General features: G+C 37.9%; 1 protein-coding gene across 2 annotated transcripts in view; it reads right to left on the bottom strand.

The window, feature by feature from the left end:
* The window catches only part of xrn2 (5'-3' exoribonuclease 2), a 47,186-nt gene that overhangs the window by 14,417 nt on the left and 15,910 nt on the right, over positions 1–16,859 (bottom strand). Inside the window, exons 19-28 of one of the 2 annotated variants that reach the window (XM_084000100.1) lie at positions 12,226–12,333; positions 11,837–11,926; positions 11,499–11,571; positions 11,042–11,125; positions 10,759–10,856; positions 9,025–9,104; positions 8,802–8,858; positions 5,026–5,094; positions 3,594–3,719; positions 714–844 (exon numbers count right to left, since the gene is read on the bottom strand). In XM_084000100.1, the coding sequence (XP_083856226.1) occupies positions 714–844; positions 3,594–3,719; positions 5,026–5,094; positions 8,802–8,858; positions 9,025–9,104; positions 10,759–10,856; positions 11,042–11,125; positions 11,499–11,571; positions 11,837–11,926; positions 12,226–12,333 (916 nt within the window). Of the gene's footprint in view, positions 1–695; positions 845–3,593; positions 3,720–5,025; positions 5,095–8,801; positions 8,859–9,024; positions 9,105–10,758; positions 10,857–11,041; positions 11,126–11,498; positions 11,572–11,836; positions 11,927–12,225; positions 12,334–16,859 lie in introns of both variants that reach the window. The other variant, XM_084000099.1, reaches the window with a different exon arrangement.

The raw sequence follows: 16,859 nt of genomic DNA on the forward strand, positions 1-16,859 counted from the left end.
TGCAGTCTTCATTCCGGCAAAACACCACCGCTTTCGTCCACAGGGGCCGCCAAAATCAACACTAAATGAAAAGTCTGTACAGGGGCTTTAAATGCAACAGCACAACAGGTTAAAGTAAACAGACTAATGAGCACTGACAGTCAAAGTTTGTTCTTAATTTTATTGATGTTTGAGCTTTAGACGGTCTCATAGTCAAACTGGCAACTGGGAGCTAAGGGACACATGGAGCAGATATCCTCTTTAATACTGTAGCTTTTAAATCTATTGCATCTCATCGTCAGCTTTCTCACTCCTTAGTCCTTTTCTTCTCACCTCATCACCTTCATGAGTCTGAAGCATCTTGTATGAAAAGCACCAAATAAATAAAGTTTGATACAGTCCTGCAGTAACGACTCTGAGCTTATTTAACCGTTGTTGTGTTTATCTATCCGTCGTCACATCCGCTTTGTTTTTATGTCTTGCGTTCATGGGGTCTGGACTGATGTGTTCTCATCAGTCCAGACCCGAGTCGACTGAGTCATAATGAACCCAGACGGTCTGAGGACTCTTCACCTCGCGGGTCACAATCACCGCTGATTCACGTCAAAAAATACACACACAGGGACAAATCCAGCACCATTATCTGAGGCGCAAACACTGCACACATACATACATCCTCATCAACCTCTCTCTGTGTGTGTGTGTGTGTGTCTTACGTTGGAAAGGCTGATGACCGCCGCCGCCGCCTCCACCGCCTCCTCCACCTCCACCGCCGCGGTGTGAGCGGTAGTTTCCTTGCTGGTAGCTGTTGGGTGGTGGAGCGTTGCTGTACTGTCCTCCACCCTGGTTCCTGTTCACACTGTGACTGAAGGAGCAGAAGGAGAAGGAGAGGAAGAAGGAGAGGATGTAAAATTCACACTTTCATCATCTGTGTTCAGAGTTTTACACTTCATCTCTCAAGTAGAAAAATAGAAAAGCTTCTGAATCTGTATGAATTCACCGACAGTGGAGCTTTTTCATCTTCTTCTTATAAAGATTAACAAGGACATAAAATCCACAGTTGATCAAAAAAACTCAGGCTGTTTGGAGCCGCTGCTTCAGGTACAGATGAGACTTAAGATATAAAATACCAAAAGCCAGGTGAGTCTGTTTGAGGAGCAACATCTGGTGATTTGAAGACGTAGGCTACAGTAGCAGATGTAGAAGAGGGAAGAGTCCAGATGAGCCCACACACATACACTACGGTTCTTGTTGAAATATGAAGAGTTCATTTTCAAAAGTAGATAGCTCAGTTTTTTAAAATAAATTTTCTTTTAAACTATTATTATTTATGGCTTTGACCGAGGGAAATAGAGGTATCTAAAAACATAAAGCTTTATTGCTCCAAGTAGTGACAACAGCGCTATGCAAAGAATAAATCAAAAGCCTCAGCTCCTCTCTTTTTCCAGAAAATTGCATTTATCTGCTTTTTCAAATGAAATCTTCACATAAAGACCATAATAACTGATTTAAAATCCAAGAGATATACAGTGTAGAATAAAAAACATCCAATTCAAAATGATCTAAACACACAAGCAGCTTTATAATATAAAGCTATAAAATATAGCTAAAATATTGCATTTAAATTGAAATATGAGGATAGCTGCAGATATTTCTATATTTATATATTCTATACTGTTTAGCATGTTTTATTATAAATGGTTTATTGATTAATTTTCTATTCATAATCTATTCAGCAATAACCCTGATTCTGTTGTTGCCAGTAGCTGTCAATCAAATCTAATCACACTGCACCCACACAATCCTAATAGTGAGTTTCTTTTGGAATTAAAAAATCTTAATAAATAATATCTAATCAAGTTTTTTGCTAATGTTCAGATAAATAACACGTTATATATAAATACTTTTGGAAACCAGGTCTGACTGATGTTTTGCAGATTTCTAACAACAACGGGTCAGAGAATAAAACATGCTGCTGTTGTTTCCCTGCAGCTGTAATCAGACTCTAATGATGATGATCTCTGATATTGAGTCTGTTATTTGCCCTCAAACTCAACGTCATCTGATTTCAAAATCAAAGCAACAGAAAACAGAGAGAGAGAGAGAAAAACCCTGGTTTTCCAGTTCTCTCTCTGTCCTCGGAGCACCTGCCTGTTTGGCCCCATCAGAGCATAAAAAACTAACTGCCTGATGAATCACTGAACTGACTTAGTTCAGCTGAAAGAAAGAATGAAAAGAAAAAAAACTGGAATACATGGTGTTCCTTCAAATCCCTGCATGATTAATTCCCAAACACGCCACAGTCGGGCCGAGCCAGATGTTCAATTATTCACATTTCCTTAATGATAATATCAATGTGTGGAGGAGAGAGCTTAGATCATAATCAAGGATGGCTGGTTAATGGGGAGGAGGAGGAGGAGGAGGAGGAGGAGGGGGAGGGGGATATAAACATTTAAACACATTTTCTGTTTTTAAATACTGTACAGTACTCCTCCTCCCTTTAGAGCTGCAGACTGAGTCAGTGCAGAATCAGCAGTCATTGTTTAACACTGATCAATGTTAAAATTATATCATCACAACAGGAGGATGATGAGGAGAAGGAGGAGGAGCGTTCAGGTGTGTGTTTATGAAGACATGACAAATAATATTGTAATTTTTAAGATGTGACTTAAAAAAAGCAGGATGATGGATGATGTAGAATTAATTCAAAATCTAATTTCTAGAGAGATATTTTATTCTATAAATATTATAGAAAGTGAAGAATACCCAATATACAATAGAATAAAGGTAGATGTGTGTATTAAAGTTACTTCAGAATAAAGGTAGATGTTTGTGTTAAAGCTCCATACAGTATAAAGGTAGATGTTTGTGTTAAAGCTCCTTCAGAATAAAGGTAGATGTTTGTATTATAGCTCCTTCAGAATAAAGGTAGATGTTTGTGTTAAAGCTCCTTCAGAATAAAGGTAGATGTTTGTATTAAATCTCCTTCAGAATAAAGGTAGATGTTTGCGTTAAAGCTCCTTCAGAATAAAGGTAGATGTTTGTGTTAAAGCTCCTTCAAAATAAAGGTAGATGTTTGTGTTAAAGCTCCTTCAGAATAAAGGTAGATGTTTGTGTTAAAGCTCCTTCAGAATAAAGGTAGATGTTTGTGTTAAAGCTCCTTCAAAATAAAGGTAGATGTTTGTGTTGAAGCTCCTTCAAAATAAAGGTAGATGTTTGTGTTAAAGCTCCTTCAGAATAAAGGTAGATGTTTGTGTTAAAGCTCCTTCAAAATAAAGGTAGATGTTTGTGTTGAAGCTCCTTCAAAATAAAGGTAGATGTTTGTGTTGAAGCTCCTTCAAAATAAAGGTAGATGTTTGTGTTAAAGCTCCTTCAGAATAAAGGTAGATGTTTGTGTTAAAGCTCCTTCAGAATAAAGGTAGATGTTTGTGTTAAAGCTCCTTCAGAATAAAGGTAGATGTTTGTGTTGAAGCTCCTTCAAAATAAAGGTAGATGTTTGTGTTAAAGCTCCTTCAGAATAAAGGTAGATGTTTGTGTTAAAGCTCCTTCAGAATAAAGGTAGATGTTTGTATTAGAAAGATTGTTATGTTATTTTAATACAGATATAAACTCACCCCAGAGCCCTGAAGCCGGATTGGCCGAGGTGCGCCTGCTGCCTGTTGGCGTTGAAGCCCAGCTGTGGTCGCCATGGCTCCCGGCTCTTCACCCAGTCGTCGGGTTTCAGGACCTTGTTGGGCATCCTGGAAAAAACAAAAAAAACAAAGTTAAAGCTGCACGGGGAAACATCACAGTGTGGAAACACCTCTCTACTTGCCTCCTCCTCTCTCATCTGCTGTAGTTTGTAGCTGTGGTACCTTGGTCTCTCTCTCTCTGTGTTTCCTACAGATTTCTGACTCCAGAGCTCCGTCCTCCATCTGCTCCTCTTCACTCAACTATCCTATAACTTCATGTTGTTAACCGTTTTCTTGTCTCTGTCTCTTTTTTTTTTTAATTTTCTTGGGAGTTTTTCCTCAGTCAATGTTGTTATGATTCTGTGTAAAAACCTTTGAGACAAACTGTTTGTATAAGCTTGTCTTGCCTATTATTGATAAAAAAACAAAAGGGTGGGCACTGTGGTTCTGGTAGTGGAAGAAACTACCTATTAAGCTACTGAACACAGACCACACCCCATTTCAGATTCTAAATGACTTTTATTATAATGACTTTTTATTTATTTTTTGCTTCTATATTATCTGCTTCTACCTTATTTGCTTCATCTCTACGTCTTGTATACATATTTATATAGTTCTTGACTCCTCCCTCCGTCCCATGCTCTCATTTTCTTGACAGTTTGAGTTTGTGTTGACCATCTGTTTTCTCTGATACACATTCATTGCCCCTTGTGGGATAAATAAAGTTGTCTGAACTGAACTGAACTGAAACAAGGCAACTAATAAATAAAAGAGTACCAATAAATGTCGAACAGGAGATTTGTGTATTTTGGATTTATCATCATCATTATTTTGACAATTAATGGAGCAAACACTGAGTTTTTAGCTGAATTATGAAGAAGAGACTCGTCGTCACTGATGTGTTTAAATCATCAGGCAGGACATTTGATAATAACAACAACTAAACTATGTTTAGGTTTTTAAATCTAGAAATATGTCTTTACTCCAAATACTCTACTGCACCAAATAAAATAGACCTTAACGCTCCACTGACACTTACCACAAACTACTGTGCACAGGCCTTTTTTGTGTTTTAAATGAAATATTTTATTAAAAAAGGTGTTTATATGGAGTTATGTCTTCAGGAGGAACCAATGGGCTCAGACAGACAGAGTGGGGGGGGGGGTCAGGAGGTGCTGAGCGACAGACCGACACAATGTTGGTTTTTAATAATTTCTTGGAATTTGTGCACAATCGGAAAAATCCTGAATATCACCAGACATTCCCTTCAATAAAGCCGAGTGGGGAATGAAAGAAGAGCTTTTGATGTGTAGGAGAGAATGTGTGAGATAAATAAAGTTGGAAAGAGAAGAAGAAGGAGAAGAAAGCGTCTCACTTGGCTCCCGGCAGCATGACCGCCTTGAACACAAAGCCATCTGCATAGTCAGGGTCCTTGAACTTCACTCTGCGAAAACAGAGAGAAATCACTTTCAATGAGTTCCATTAGCTCACATCTGTAAAAAAGACTTTTCTAAAAAGGAAAAAAAGAAAGAAAAAAAAACTGCTTCTGCTTCAGATATTCGAAGTTTGTGATGTTTAATGTCGAGGATTATTCTGTGAGTGCGTGTGTGTTCCTGAACGCCTCTTCACCATCTCAGAGCGGCTGCATGCCTGTTGTGTTATTGTTATGAAAGGTGTGTGAGTCTAAAATTAATCTGCACTGTTATATTAGACACACATCTGCATGTGCAATCGCATGGTGCAATTTAAATCAATCCTGCACTTTATTGGGGCATCGTGCAATCACATTAAATTTAATCTTGCACTCGTGACTTTAGCACATAGCATTTTAATTAGCACTGTAGCACTTTATAACTGTTCTATAATCTCTTGGTCCCCTTAATACTTTTTCGGCCAGTTAATATACTGTATGTTGTTCATGTCATATATATATATATATATATATATATATATATATATATATATATATATATATATATATATATATATATATATATATATATATATATATATACAGTTAAGGTCAAAATTATTAGCCCCCATGCAACTTTTTAACATTTCCCTAAAATAATGCCCAATGTTAGCAATATTCATAAAATTTTATTTAGTAAATCATTCATCAATGATATGACCCCATTTTGGTACACTTTGGAATGTGAAATAAATATTCGAGATTTATTTATGAACAATTTGGTAAAAATTGAGATGGTCAAAATTATTAGCCCTCTATGGGATTTTTTGCTTGCTTTTTCTGCTAACTCGGTTTGAAACCACACCTGAGCAGTCAAAAAACACAAGATTTCCAAAACTTTGGAGCGCAAAATAATCAGAGATGTCAACAAGAAACCCTGGAGCTCTGCAAAGACGATTGTTGCTGAACTGGCTTCATCTGGACATGATGTTTCATGCAAGACTGTTGTGAGGGCTCTTCATCGTGGTGCATGCCCAAACAGCTCATGTGTAGTTTCATCAGACCAAAGCACAGACTTCCAAAACTCACCCTAATGTTTCAAATTGTCTCTGGCAAAGTTCAGTCCGACTTTGATGTGCTGCCGTGAGAGCAAAGGGGTTTTTCTTGGACGATGACCATTAAGTCCACCACGATGAAGATCCCTCACAACAGTCTTGCATGAAACATCATGTCCAGATGAAGCCAGTTCAGCAACAATCGTCTTTGCAGAGCTCCAGGGTTTCTTGTTGACATCTCTGATTATTTTGCGCTCCAAAGTTTTGGAAATCTTGTGTTTTTTGACTGCTCAGGTGTGGTTTCAAACCGAGTTAGCAGAAAAAGCAAGCAAAAAATCCCATAGAGGGCTAATAATTTTGACCATCTCAATTTTTACCAAATTGTTCATAAATAAATCTTGAATATTTATTTCACATTCCAAAGTGTACCAAAATGGGGTCATATCATTGATGAATGATTTACTAAATAAAATTTTATGAATATTGCTAACATTGGGCATTATTTTAGGGAAATGTTAAAAAGTTGCATGGGGGCTAATAATTTTGACCTTAACTGTATATATATATATATATATATATATATATATATATATATATATATATATATATATATATATATATATATATATATATATATACACACAGCGGGGAAAATAAGTATTGAACACGTCAACATTTTTCTCAGAAAATATATTTCTAATAGAGCTATTGACATGAAATTTTCACCAGATGTCGGCATCAACCCAAGTAATGCACACATACAAAGAAATCCGAACATTAATGTCCATAAATTAAGTTATGTGTAATAAAGTGAAATGACACAGGGAATAAGTATTGAACACATGAAGAAAAGGAGGGGCAAAAAGGTATGGAAAGCCAAGAAAACAGCTGGAGTTTGTCAGTATTTAGAATGTAATCCTGTCTCCTATCAGTGCAAAGTAATATCTGCTGGTTTAGTCCTGATTGATGCCTTTTAAAAAGGTTTCTCACCACCAAGGTGTCAGACAATAAGAATTGCATGGTGGGCAATGGCAAAGAGCTGTCTAAGAGCTGTCTAAAGACCTACGCAGCCAAAGATTTCAAACAGAAGAGTCAAAACAATAATCAGAAGGGTTCCCTAACAGTCCAGGACACTGGTGGAGAGCTTCAGAAAGACCTGGAATCAGCAGGTACAGTTGTTTCAGAGAAAACAATAAGTAATGCACTCAACCATCATGGCCTCCATGCACACACACCATGCAAGCCATGGCAGTTGAGTGCATTACTTATTGTTTTCTCTGAAACAACTGTACCTGCTGATCCCAGGTCTGTCTGAAGCTCTCCACCAGTGTCCTGGACTGTTAGGGAACCCTTCTGATTATTGTTTTGACTCCTGTTTTGCAATAGTAAGGTTGTGTAGGTCTTTAGACAGCTCTTAGACAGCCCTTTGCCATTGCCCACCATGCAATTCTTATTGTCTGACACCTTGGTGGTGAGAAACCTTTTTAAAAGGCATCAATCAGGACTAAACCAGCAGATATTACTTTGCACTGATAGGAGACAGGATTACATTCTAAATACTGACAAACTCCAGCTGTTTTCTTGGCTTTCCATACCTTTTTGCCCCTCCTTTTCTTCATGTGTTCAATACTTATTCCCTGTGTCATTTCACTTTATTACACATAACTTAATTTATGGACATTAATGTTCGGATTTCTTTGTATCTGTGCATTACTTGGGTTGATGCCGACATCTGGTGAAAATTTCATGTCAATAGCTCTATTAGAAATATATTTTCTGAGAAAAATGTTGACGCGTTCAATACTTATTTTCCCCGCTGTATATATATATTGTGTAAGATGTCAAAGTGTTATCATGATGCATTGTCTATTGTTGTAGTCCTGCCTCTTGTGTAAATATGTGGGATTGTAGCCAAGTGGCTAATGTCCATCCCCAGTCCCATTGGCAGGTTGATGTTAAACATAACACCACAATTGTTCATTAAAGGGATAGTTCACCCAAAATTCAAATTTCCTCCGTGGCTTCTCTGAGTTACAGGGGGTCTCGGCATAGCAGTGCATGTCCATATAACGGTTGCAAATGGATACCAACTGTCTTCATAACAAAAAGACACACCAAAAAACATCCAAATACCTCCATGCTGCTCGTATGTAATGTCCCTCTTGTATTGAAGCCCCGACATGAGAAATTGTCCCGAAAAAAATTAAATAAGTCTATATTTTAAGCTTGTTTGTTGCGGAAGCTCCCAGTGCTGCTACAAACAAGCTTAAAACATAGACTTATTTCATTTTTTTCTGAACAATTTCTCATGTCGGGGCTTCAATACAAGACGGACATTACAGACGAGCAGCATGGAGGTATTTGGATGTTTTTTGGTGTGTCTTTGTGGACAAAGAAAAGTGAGCTCCGTTCTCAACCGTCATATGGACATGCAGCGCTGCACGGAGCCCCGCTGTAACTCAGAGAAGCCACGGAGGACTCTGAAACTTCTCCCAGCTCTTAGTCCACATGAGGGTGAGTAGATAATGAGTGAAATTTGAATTTTGGGTGAACTATCCCTTTAAATGGTTAAAACAGAAACGTCATATTCCCGTCACTAATTCTCTCGTCATTTCCCGACGGTTTGAGCTTTGACTGGTCCTCTTCAATAACTAAACAGGCTGATGGAAACATGGTTCTTCTTACCCGACCGAGCTGTTCTGTGCGATGTCCCTCAGCATGGGGATGGGCGACGTCACCGCCCTGACGGAAACAACACAACAACACAACTGAATCAACGGACGAGAGGTTAAAGTCGTTAGAGTCGGAGCGAGAGGAGCAGCCGTCGATCATCAGTCAGATAAAACAACAACAACGTGTGGGACAAACTGAAGAGAGAGTGAAGAGTGAAGCCGGCGGCGTTCCTTACTTATCTGGTAGAATCGGGTCGTCATCAAGATTTAATGTACCTTGGATTCCATGGCAAAGCTCTGCAGGGATCTCAGTGCCCTGGAGGAGACAGAGAGATGTTTACTGACCGTGGGAAAATACAGACACTTAAGTTAGACGAAGTATGACTTGCACAGAAAGCTGAACATACAGTGCATCATTAAAAGGGATAGTTCAACATTTTGGCAAATTGGCCCATTGCCATAATCCCTATAGTCATAGCAGTAGGTTCGTTACCTTTAATTGTCGGTGCAAGTTGTTTTTAGAACGGCGGAGCAGAGCCGCGAGCTGCTCAGAGCTACACTGGGACAAATGTTACACCTCCATCTACTGTTAAAAGTACGATATTATAATAATAATCAATCAAATTGATCAATAATCTATTTGATTTGTAAGTAACACTTTTAAAAAATCATAAAAAACAAACAAAAACTTCATATGAGCCTTTTTTTTTTTTTTTTGCCTCTGGAGACTAACGACAGCGTTTTCAGTTTTATTTGCTGCTGCTCATTAAGACGTTTTCAACCAGTGAGTTAAATAAACAAAATGTATAATCACCACGACGACATCCAACACCTGCAAAACCACACACACACACCACAGCTGACTGTGTGTGTGTGTGTATGTGTGTGATTGCACAGCTACATATTTATATAGTTGTGTCCTTCTGCTAAATAGTCCAGTTGTAAGAAACGTGGTCACAGTCTCTTCTACAGTTAAATAAAGTCCAGAAGCGTTTGTGTAATAATGAGACAAAGTTTTAGTTTCCACATTGATTCTATTATATTTACACTGAGCGACTGTAACAGCAGCGAACAGTTAGATCAGTTTACACTCGTGTTGTAGAACTCAGACCGGTCTTGAGTCACATCTTCAAGGTCTTGGTTTTGTTTCTCTTTTCTTAGGCTTTTAAAGCTACGTAGGTCATTGATTTTATGTGCACAGACATTTTATCTGAGGTAGACAGTCTATTTATTTATCTATTATGTTTTTTAACTTTAGTATTTTTGCCTTTTTAGTATGTTTTATGGTTTTAATTTTACTGTGCAGCACTTTGGAAACATTTGTGTTTATTTAAGTGTGCTTTATAAATAAAATGGATTGGATTGTTTGAGCTGGACTTTCAGTCAAGACCACAGCTGCATCATCTTTGCACTGTACTGCAGAACCTTGCTGCTGGTTTTACATGAAGTGATGATTTCTATACTGCTGCTACTGATCATATTCATTTATTTTTTATCTGCTTTCACATTGTCTTGCTTCTCGTTTTATTGATCGTCTGTTTGATTGATTTATTGCAAGCCTGAGAGGTGCCAACAGAGTTTCATTGTGAAGCTGTACAATGACAATTAAGTCTTCTTTTCTACTTTGTTGTTGTTTTTTTAACCACAAATGTCTCTGTGTCTCTGTCTCACTTTGGTTTATGTGACGTAATTCACTAAGTTCCAGATAATTCAAATAGTTGTACTAATAGCAGTGGTTCCCAAACTTTCTCTGCTGGGCCCCCCTTTGGTTGATTAGAAAATTACATTACGTATGGTTTAGATTTTACATCAAATCATATTTTCTTTTTAGCTGAGGAGGAATAATGTAAATATCAAGACACATGATTATTATTATGAGGACTGGGACTGGATACAGTGACGGTCTCGGTCTTGACTACAACACTAGTTCACAGTTCACACTTCCTGTCTGGGTGTTAAACATCAGTTACCTCGCTGCACTCTGTGCGGTAAAGTTCCTGGATGAAGTCGGCGAGCGGGTGAGTTTTACTGATGAACAGCACGTCGGCCCCGAGGCTGTTCCTCTTCACTGCAACAAGAGGAAACATGTTGTGTGACACATGAATCATCAGTTCTTCTCACTTTCTGTTGTTAACCACTGAGCCAAACGGACAACTTGACATTAAACGTTAATGTAAAACCATAAACTCTGAGCTGTGACAGAGCTGCAGCTGTAACAGCAGCTGTGATGAACTGTGGGACTCGTGCTCTCACCTTCCTCGGTTGTGAGGTCGGGGTAGACGTCGGCCAGAGCCGCCCTCAGTCGACGTTCATCCACAAACGGCAGCAGGGCCACGCCTTCAAAATAAAAGCAAAAAAAAAACAGACAAAGTGAATCCTGACTGTAACGAGAGTCTCAATTAATGTTCTTCAAGTTTTGGACGATTGGATTTGAACCTTTCACCCTGAGAGGTTCTCAACAACATAAAGAAAAGGACTTTTATCCCACAACAAAAGCAAAACTTCTCAAAACGTTGTCCTTTATGAGGAGGAAAGTTTGTAAAAACATTTTTAGCCTTTGTGTGACTCTTAAGAAACCCCCCCCACACAAAAAATCATCCTAAAATGGATAGAACATTTTTAACTTGAAGAGTCTGAAGTTTAGTCAAAGTGTGGAGATAACTCAGTTTGAATGACAGTCAGTAATATGATGACCCGTCTCGTGACTCACCTTGCCAGGCGTACTTCTTCCCATTGAGATCAATGGCAAAGTCGTCAGGGTAGAAGTCGATGATGGAGGAAACCTGAGTCAGAGGAAACGTACGACAACTTAGAAAAACTTATATTTAAATAAAGGTCAAACTTCTCTACAAGATCTTTCTGAATGATTTAATACTATAATCAAATACTTTACACACAATCAGATCTTCACTGAATGGAAGTTTTTCAAAGTTTATTCAAGGTTTCCTAACATTTTCACAGTATAAAGGTAGATCTTTCTATCAAAGCTCCATACAGTATAAAGGTAGATGGGATCGAAGGAAGGAACATGGATCGTTTGAAACTCACTGGGTTGGACATGAGGCTCCTCCATGTTTCAGGGAGGAAGTTGCCGCTGGCAGCAGGAAAAACTCCCATCAGCTGCTCCAGGGGCTTAAACTGCACAAACACAACAACAGACACAACATTTACACACTTGTATGTACTCCACGGGATGGTAATGTGACCAAATTAGATCAGGATTTAAAGAATATTTGTTGTCAAGAAGATTTTATTTTGACGAGGATGTCTTCAAATATTGTGCTCGTGTTTATTTCTTATTTAAAAAAATTCAGTTTAAAGTGAAAAGTAATAAAAAATAGGGTTGGACAGCATGACCTTGGGTAAAGTGAGCCTCTAACCTACATTTGCTGGGAGGAGGAGGAGGAGGAGGAGGAGGAGGAGGAAAAAGCTCTTACTGGTTTGGTCTCCTTCTCGAAATCGGTGAACATCTCTTTGATGTCTTTGAAGTCGGAGGCGAACGGAGCGTAGTGAAAGGGGAAGTACCATTTCCAGGAAGCGCAGCCCTGCAAGTCAACACACAGATACACAGATACTTAACGTGTCAGAGGAAAATCCATCAGTCCTGTGGCTCCAACACATCATCATGCTTCAGATTTAATCTCCATGTGAAGAAATTCAACATTTCTTTATAGTTAATCTGTTCACTTCATCATCTTATTGGTGAGTTTATTTGTAGTGGAGCTGCAATTATCAGTAGATTGTCATAGAAACTATAATTTGATTAACTATTGGTAATGTAAGTAAGTTTAAAGACCAAAAATGTGAAGATTTGTTGATTCTTTTGCGTCAGATTAAGATTCAAGATTCAATACTTAAAGCAGATATCAGTGGAATGTTTTTGTTAATATAAGTCCTAAATAGTCCTATTTTCCGTCAGCAATCACTTACATGAAGTATTTCAGCCTAAACACGAGTCTCTCTCTCCGTCACTCTGCTCTGCTGTAACCCGAGGAGAAAATTTTCCTTGTGGGATACAAGTGTTATCCAATGAGGAGAGAGAACGGCATGAAGGGCTGTGTGTGCAGCCAAGGGATGCGCGTGAATGTGGTGACGTAGCACGAGGACCAATTGATGCCTGACAAGGGCGGGGGCTGCTAACTCATGGTGCGTTCAAAGAAACTCGTACTTTGTGTTTTTCCTTCCTGTGAAGTCATACCAGTTCGATCTGGTACGAGTTCACGGGTTGGAAGTTACGAGTGGCCGTTATAGGGAACTTTCACAGACAACAGGATGGTAAAAACACGAGCTACGGGTTACCTGGAACGCTACCAAGTCGTAGTTGTGACTTGAAGCTGTAACTTACGGTTTCAAAAGCCTGCCTTGAACGCAGCATTAGCCGAAACGGCCGTGAAGCTGATATCTGCTTTAATCGCCATATTGATTGTAATTTGCTTTATGCACTGACAGGAAACATTCACTCACATCACAGATAAAACATGACAAGATAAAGATAAAATAGGATAAAACCCAGTCCATTAAAAGAGTAAAATAAAAACACTAAGGCTATGTGCACTATAAAATAAATTACAATAATGAGTACTGTACATAAAATAGTGTTGATTTGGACCTATCATGTGGCTGAGCATAATTGTTTTGGGGTTTTAGACTATTACTCATTCAGAAAAACATCAGAATTACTTTATTTATCTATCAACTCTACTGCAACTCATTATTCAATCAGACAGGAGTTCTGTCTTTATATACTGTGAAGAAAAACTGTTGCAGTTTAAAATGTCCCTGTAGTAAGTGCTGTAAATGTTGAATTAAGTCTCGATCTGTGTGCAGCTTTGCAGCAAAGATTATTCATCGACTCATAAATCTCAACACAACTGGTGCTGGATGAAGAAGACGAGACAGTGGACGGTAGATTTCTTCATCCCGTCACTGTTTCTAAATGTTGCCCCTAAATGTTTCAACCAGTAAATTTGCTGTTTTTTTGTTTCTATTTGTGTTAACACTGGTGAAACATGGAAGTAAGTAACCATCTGAATTCTGCAATTACGGGTGACAGGTCAGTGTGTGTGAGGATCATGAATGAAAAGGAATATTTGTGAATATTTGCTGAGCAAGTCGATTTACAGTGTTCGCCCCAAAACTTTCTGCTTGCACTCCTATAATTTAAATCTAGGGGGTCTCTGTGCTCCGAGAAAGAAAAACAAAACGTAGTCTGGAGCGCTGACTGTTCACCGGAGGAGATGCATCACAACACAAGACAAACACATGGTAATAACCAAGATAAAATGTAGGTTATTGTTATGAAAACTGTTGAGATGTATCTGCTCTACATTGCTGGCGTCCTGACGACTGAGCAAGAGAAAAGAAAAATAAAAAAAAACGGAAGCAAAATGGAAATAAAACAGATTTTCTTTGCCCTTTTTCCCACTTCAGCAGCTCAAAGCTTCAAATCCAGTCTGACATTTAAAAACCTCAACGAGCCTGAATTCAGATCGGGCTCAAAAATATTAAATCACCGTCTGTCTCTTGTTGTTGTCGCTGCTGCTGCTGCTGCACTTTCCAAAACCCAAGACACAGAGAGACAAAGTGTAGACAGAGTCAGTGGGACAGAATGGGCTGCGACACCTGCTGAGAGGCTGTTGCACCTGAAAAACAACCCCGCTGTTTTGTGGCACTTATCCTCCCTAAAGCAAACAGCAAAAAGAACGACCTTCACTTCCCACAATCCACCTCTGAGGCGAACGGTTCCTCCTCCATGAAAACCCACCAATCTTCACATCTCGGCCTCAAAATCTGGTTTCAAAGCTCACACCACCACCACCACCACCGCCGCCACCACTCTATTATTACAGACGCTCATTCAGATGATAATACGGGACTTTACCATGATAAAAGGTGGAGGAGGCTCCGATCTCCACCTTCAAATAAATGGCGACAGATCATTTATGGTAATATGACGACACGGTTTTGTCTGGAGGAGAAACTCATTTGTGACTGTGGCCGACGGGTCAAAGACCAGAAAAAAACCATGACGACGACAACGAAGACAACGATGATGAAAACAACTAAAAAAATAACATTTTACTGTCCCGTTTCATAACGACTGATAGAAAGAGATAAAGGAAAGATGCAACATTTTTAATCAGAGTGAATAAACGTTAGTCTGTGTTGTCATTTTTAGACAGAAAAGTCCCTAATTTTAAATTTCATATCAATTATTAAGATTGAATTATAAAAGTTCTGTTCAAAATCAATCAGCGAGTGTCTGAAATATACAGATTTTTTATTTTTTATTTAATTATTCAGCGATATCCTGGTTAAATAGAATAAAAAAATAGGTTAAATTCTGAGGCTGCCTGGATTAAAAATACGGTAAAATGCGTTTAGAGGAAAAAAAATGCACATTGAAAAACACTATTTTATAAAAACATGAGGAATAAAAGGAGTCTGAGCAGAAATTTCTAAATAAAAGTCAAACACAAAGGAAGATGGATGGTTTATGTTTTTTTACATTTCTAATTTGTTATTCGCTGAACTGCTTCATATCGACTGTGGCTTTAAACTATGAAAAGATTGAATAAGTGTGTTTTTGTTTTCATTCATACTATTATAATGTTAACGTCTATCTGATGAAAATTCAGTTTATATAAAGACTCAAAGATTTATTCAACTCTGTGAAAAGAGACGCTTTACGGAGGTGGACTTGACTAAACATTAGATTTATTACTTTATTTATTACTACAGATAGACATTAGCATTATAGCCATATAACCATCTCCTCATGTCTTGTAAATGATTAATGTTATTGCACAATGTCCCTTGATAACATAAGATGAGACACTACAGGTGAATAGGGTAAAACTTAAACTAACAGATATCACCATGAAACTTCCCAAGTTTATCACTCACATTAAGACATATGTTTTTGTATTACAAGTTTTGTCTAATTTTATGTTTACATATGTAAATGAGGCAATATCTAATTAAATATGCACTAATTTGCATATATTTCCAGAACAGAAATCTGAACAATGGATAAAGCTTCTTTCAAAATTCTTGTTTTATTTTGTTGACATATTAGAGTCAGAAGTTTTTACAGAGGGGATTTTGGATATCTCTTTTTATCACTCTGTAAATGAGAAAATACTGTCACCAGCCCTAAAAACATCACATTTCGTCATGTTTTTATAGGAATAAAATGTTGTATAAATCAGGCTGTGAATGATATATCAACAATCCCCTCGGTAAAAACCTTCAGAATATAGAAAGGGATCAAACTGGAAGGTTTGGTGTCTGTAAGTGCTGCTGAAGTGGAGATTTCCAGCTCAGAGTCTGAGTTTGGAAAAACTCTTTCTGAGAAAACGGCCTTTAAAGACTTGTACTGTAAAATTACATAGATTGTTAATGTAAATCGTACTTTTACGATATGTTGCGGATACGGTGGAAATGACCATTTTTGGAACATTAATAATTGTTCAGGAGAGAAAAAAGCTTTACAATGATACCTGACATGACATGGGCCAGACAACACACACAGCACAGTATGTCACAGTAGCATGTTAAATTTGGTCAATCTAGGAGAAATCTACTGACGAAAGAGACAAAATGAAGTAAAATAAAAACCTTAATGTGGATTTTCTACCATTTCTTTAGACTTTTCTGAAAGAAGACATGATAAATAAACTAAACTATTGTCTTAAACAGCCGTTGTGTGTTCCTAATGAAGTGACATCTGAGCGTGTGGTGAGAGCTCTCTGATATTAAACCACTTATTAACAATGAGCCACTCACAACACTCACTGTGTGATTCTTAATAATACATATTTTTATCTTTCTACTGAGAATAAAATGAGAAAAATATAGATTTTTAACACACGGAGCCGCTTTAAGGAAAAAACTCTTCTGGTTTCTGTCGAGTTTGTCTTTTAATGACATTTGTTTTTTTCTTTATATATAAAAAAATTAAAAACATTAAATAAAAAACTACAACAGGTTTTATATAAAAGCCACTTTTGCTCAGGGTTACGCAGCTGAAACAGACACAGAGCAGAGTGAGTCTCTGTCTTCAGTCTTT

This window comes from Trachurus trachurus (genome assembly GCF_905171665.1).
Source record: "Trachurus trachurus genome assembly, chromosome: 24".
In the NCBI taxonomy this organism is placed as follows: domain Eukaryota; kingdom Metazoa; phylum Chordata; class Actinopteri; order Carangiformes; family Carangidae; genus Trachurus; species Trachurus trachurus.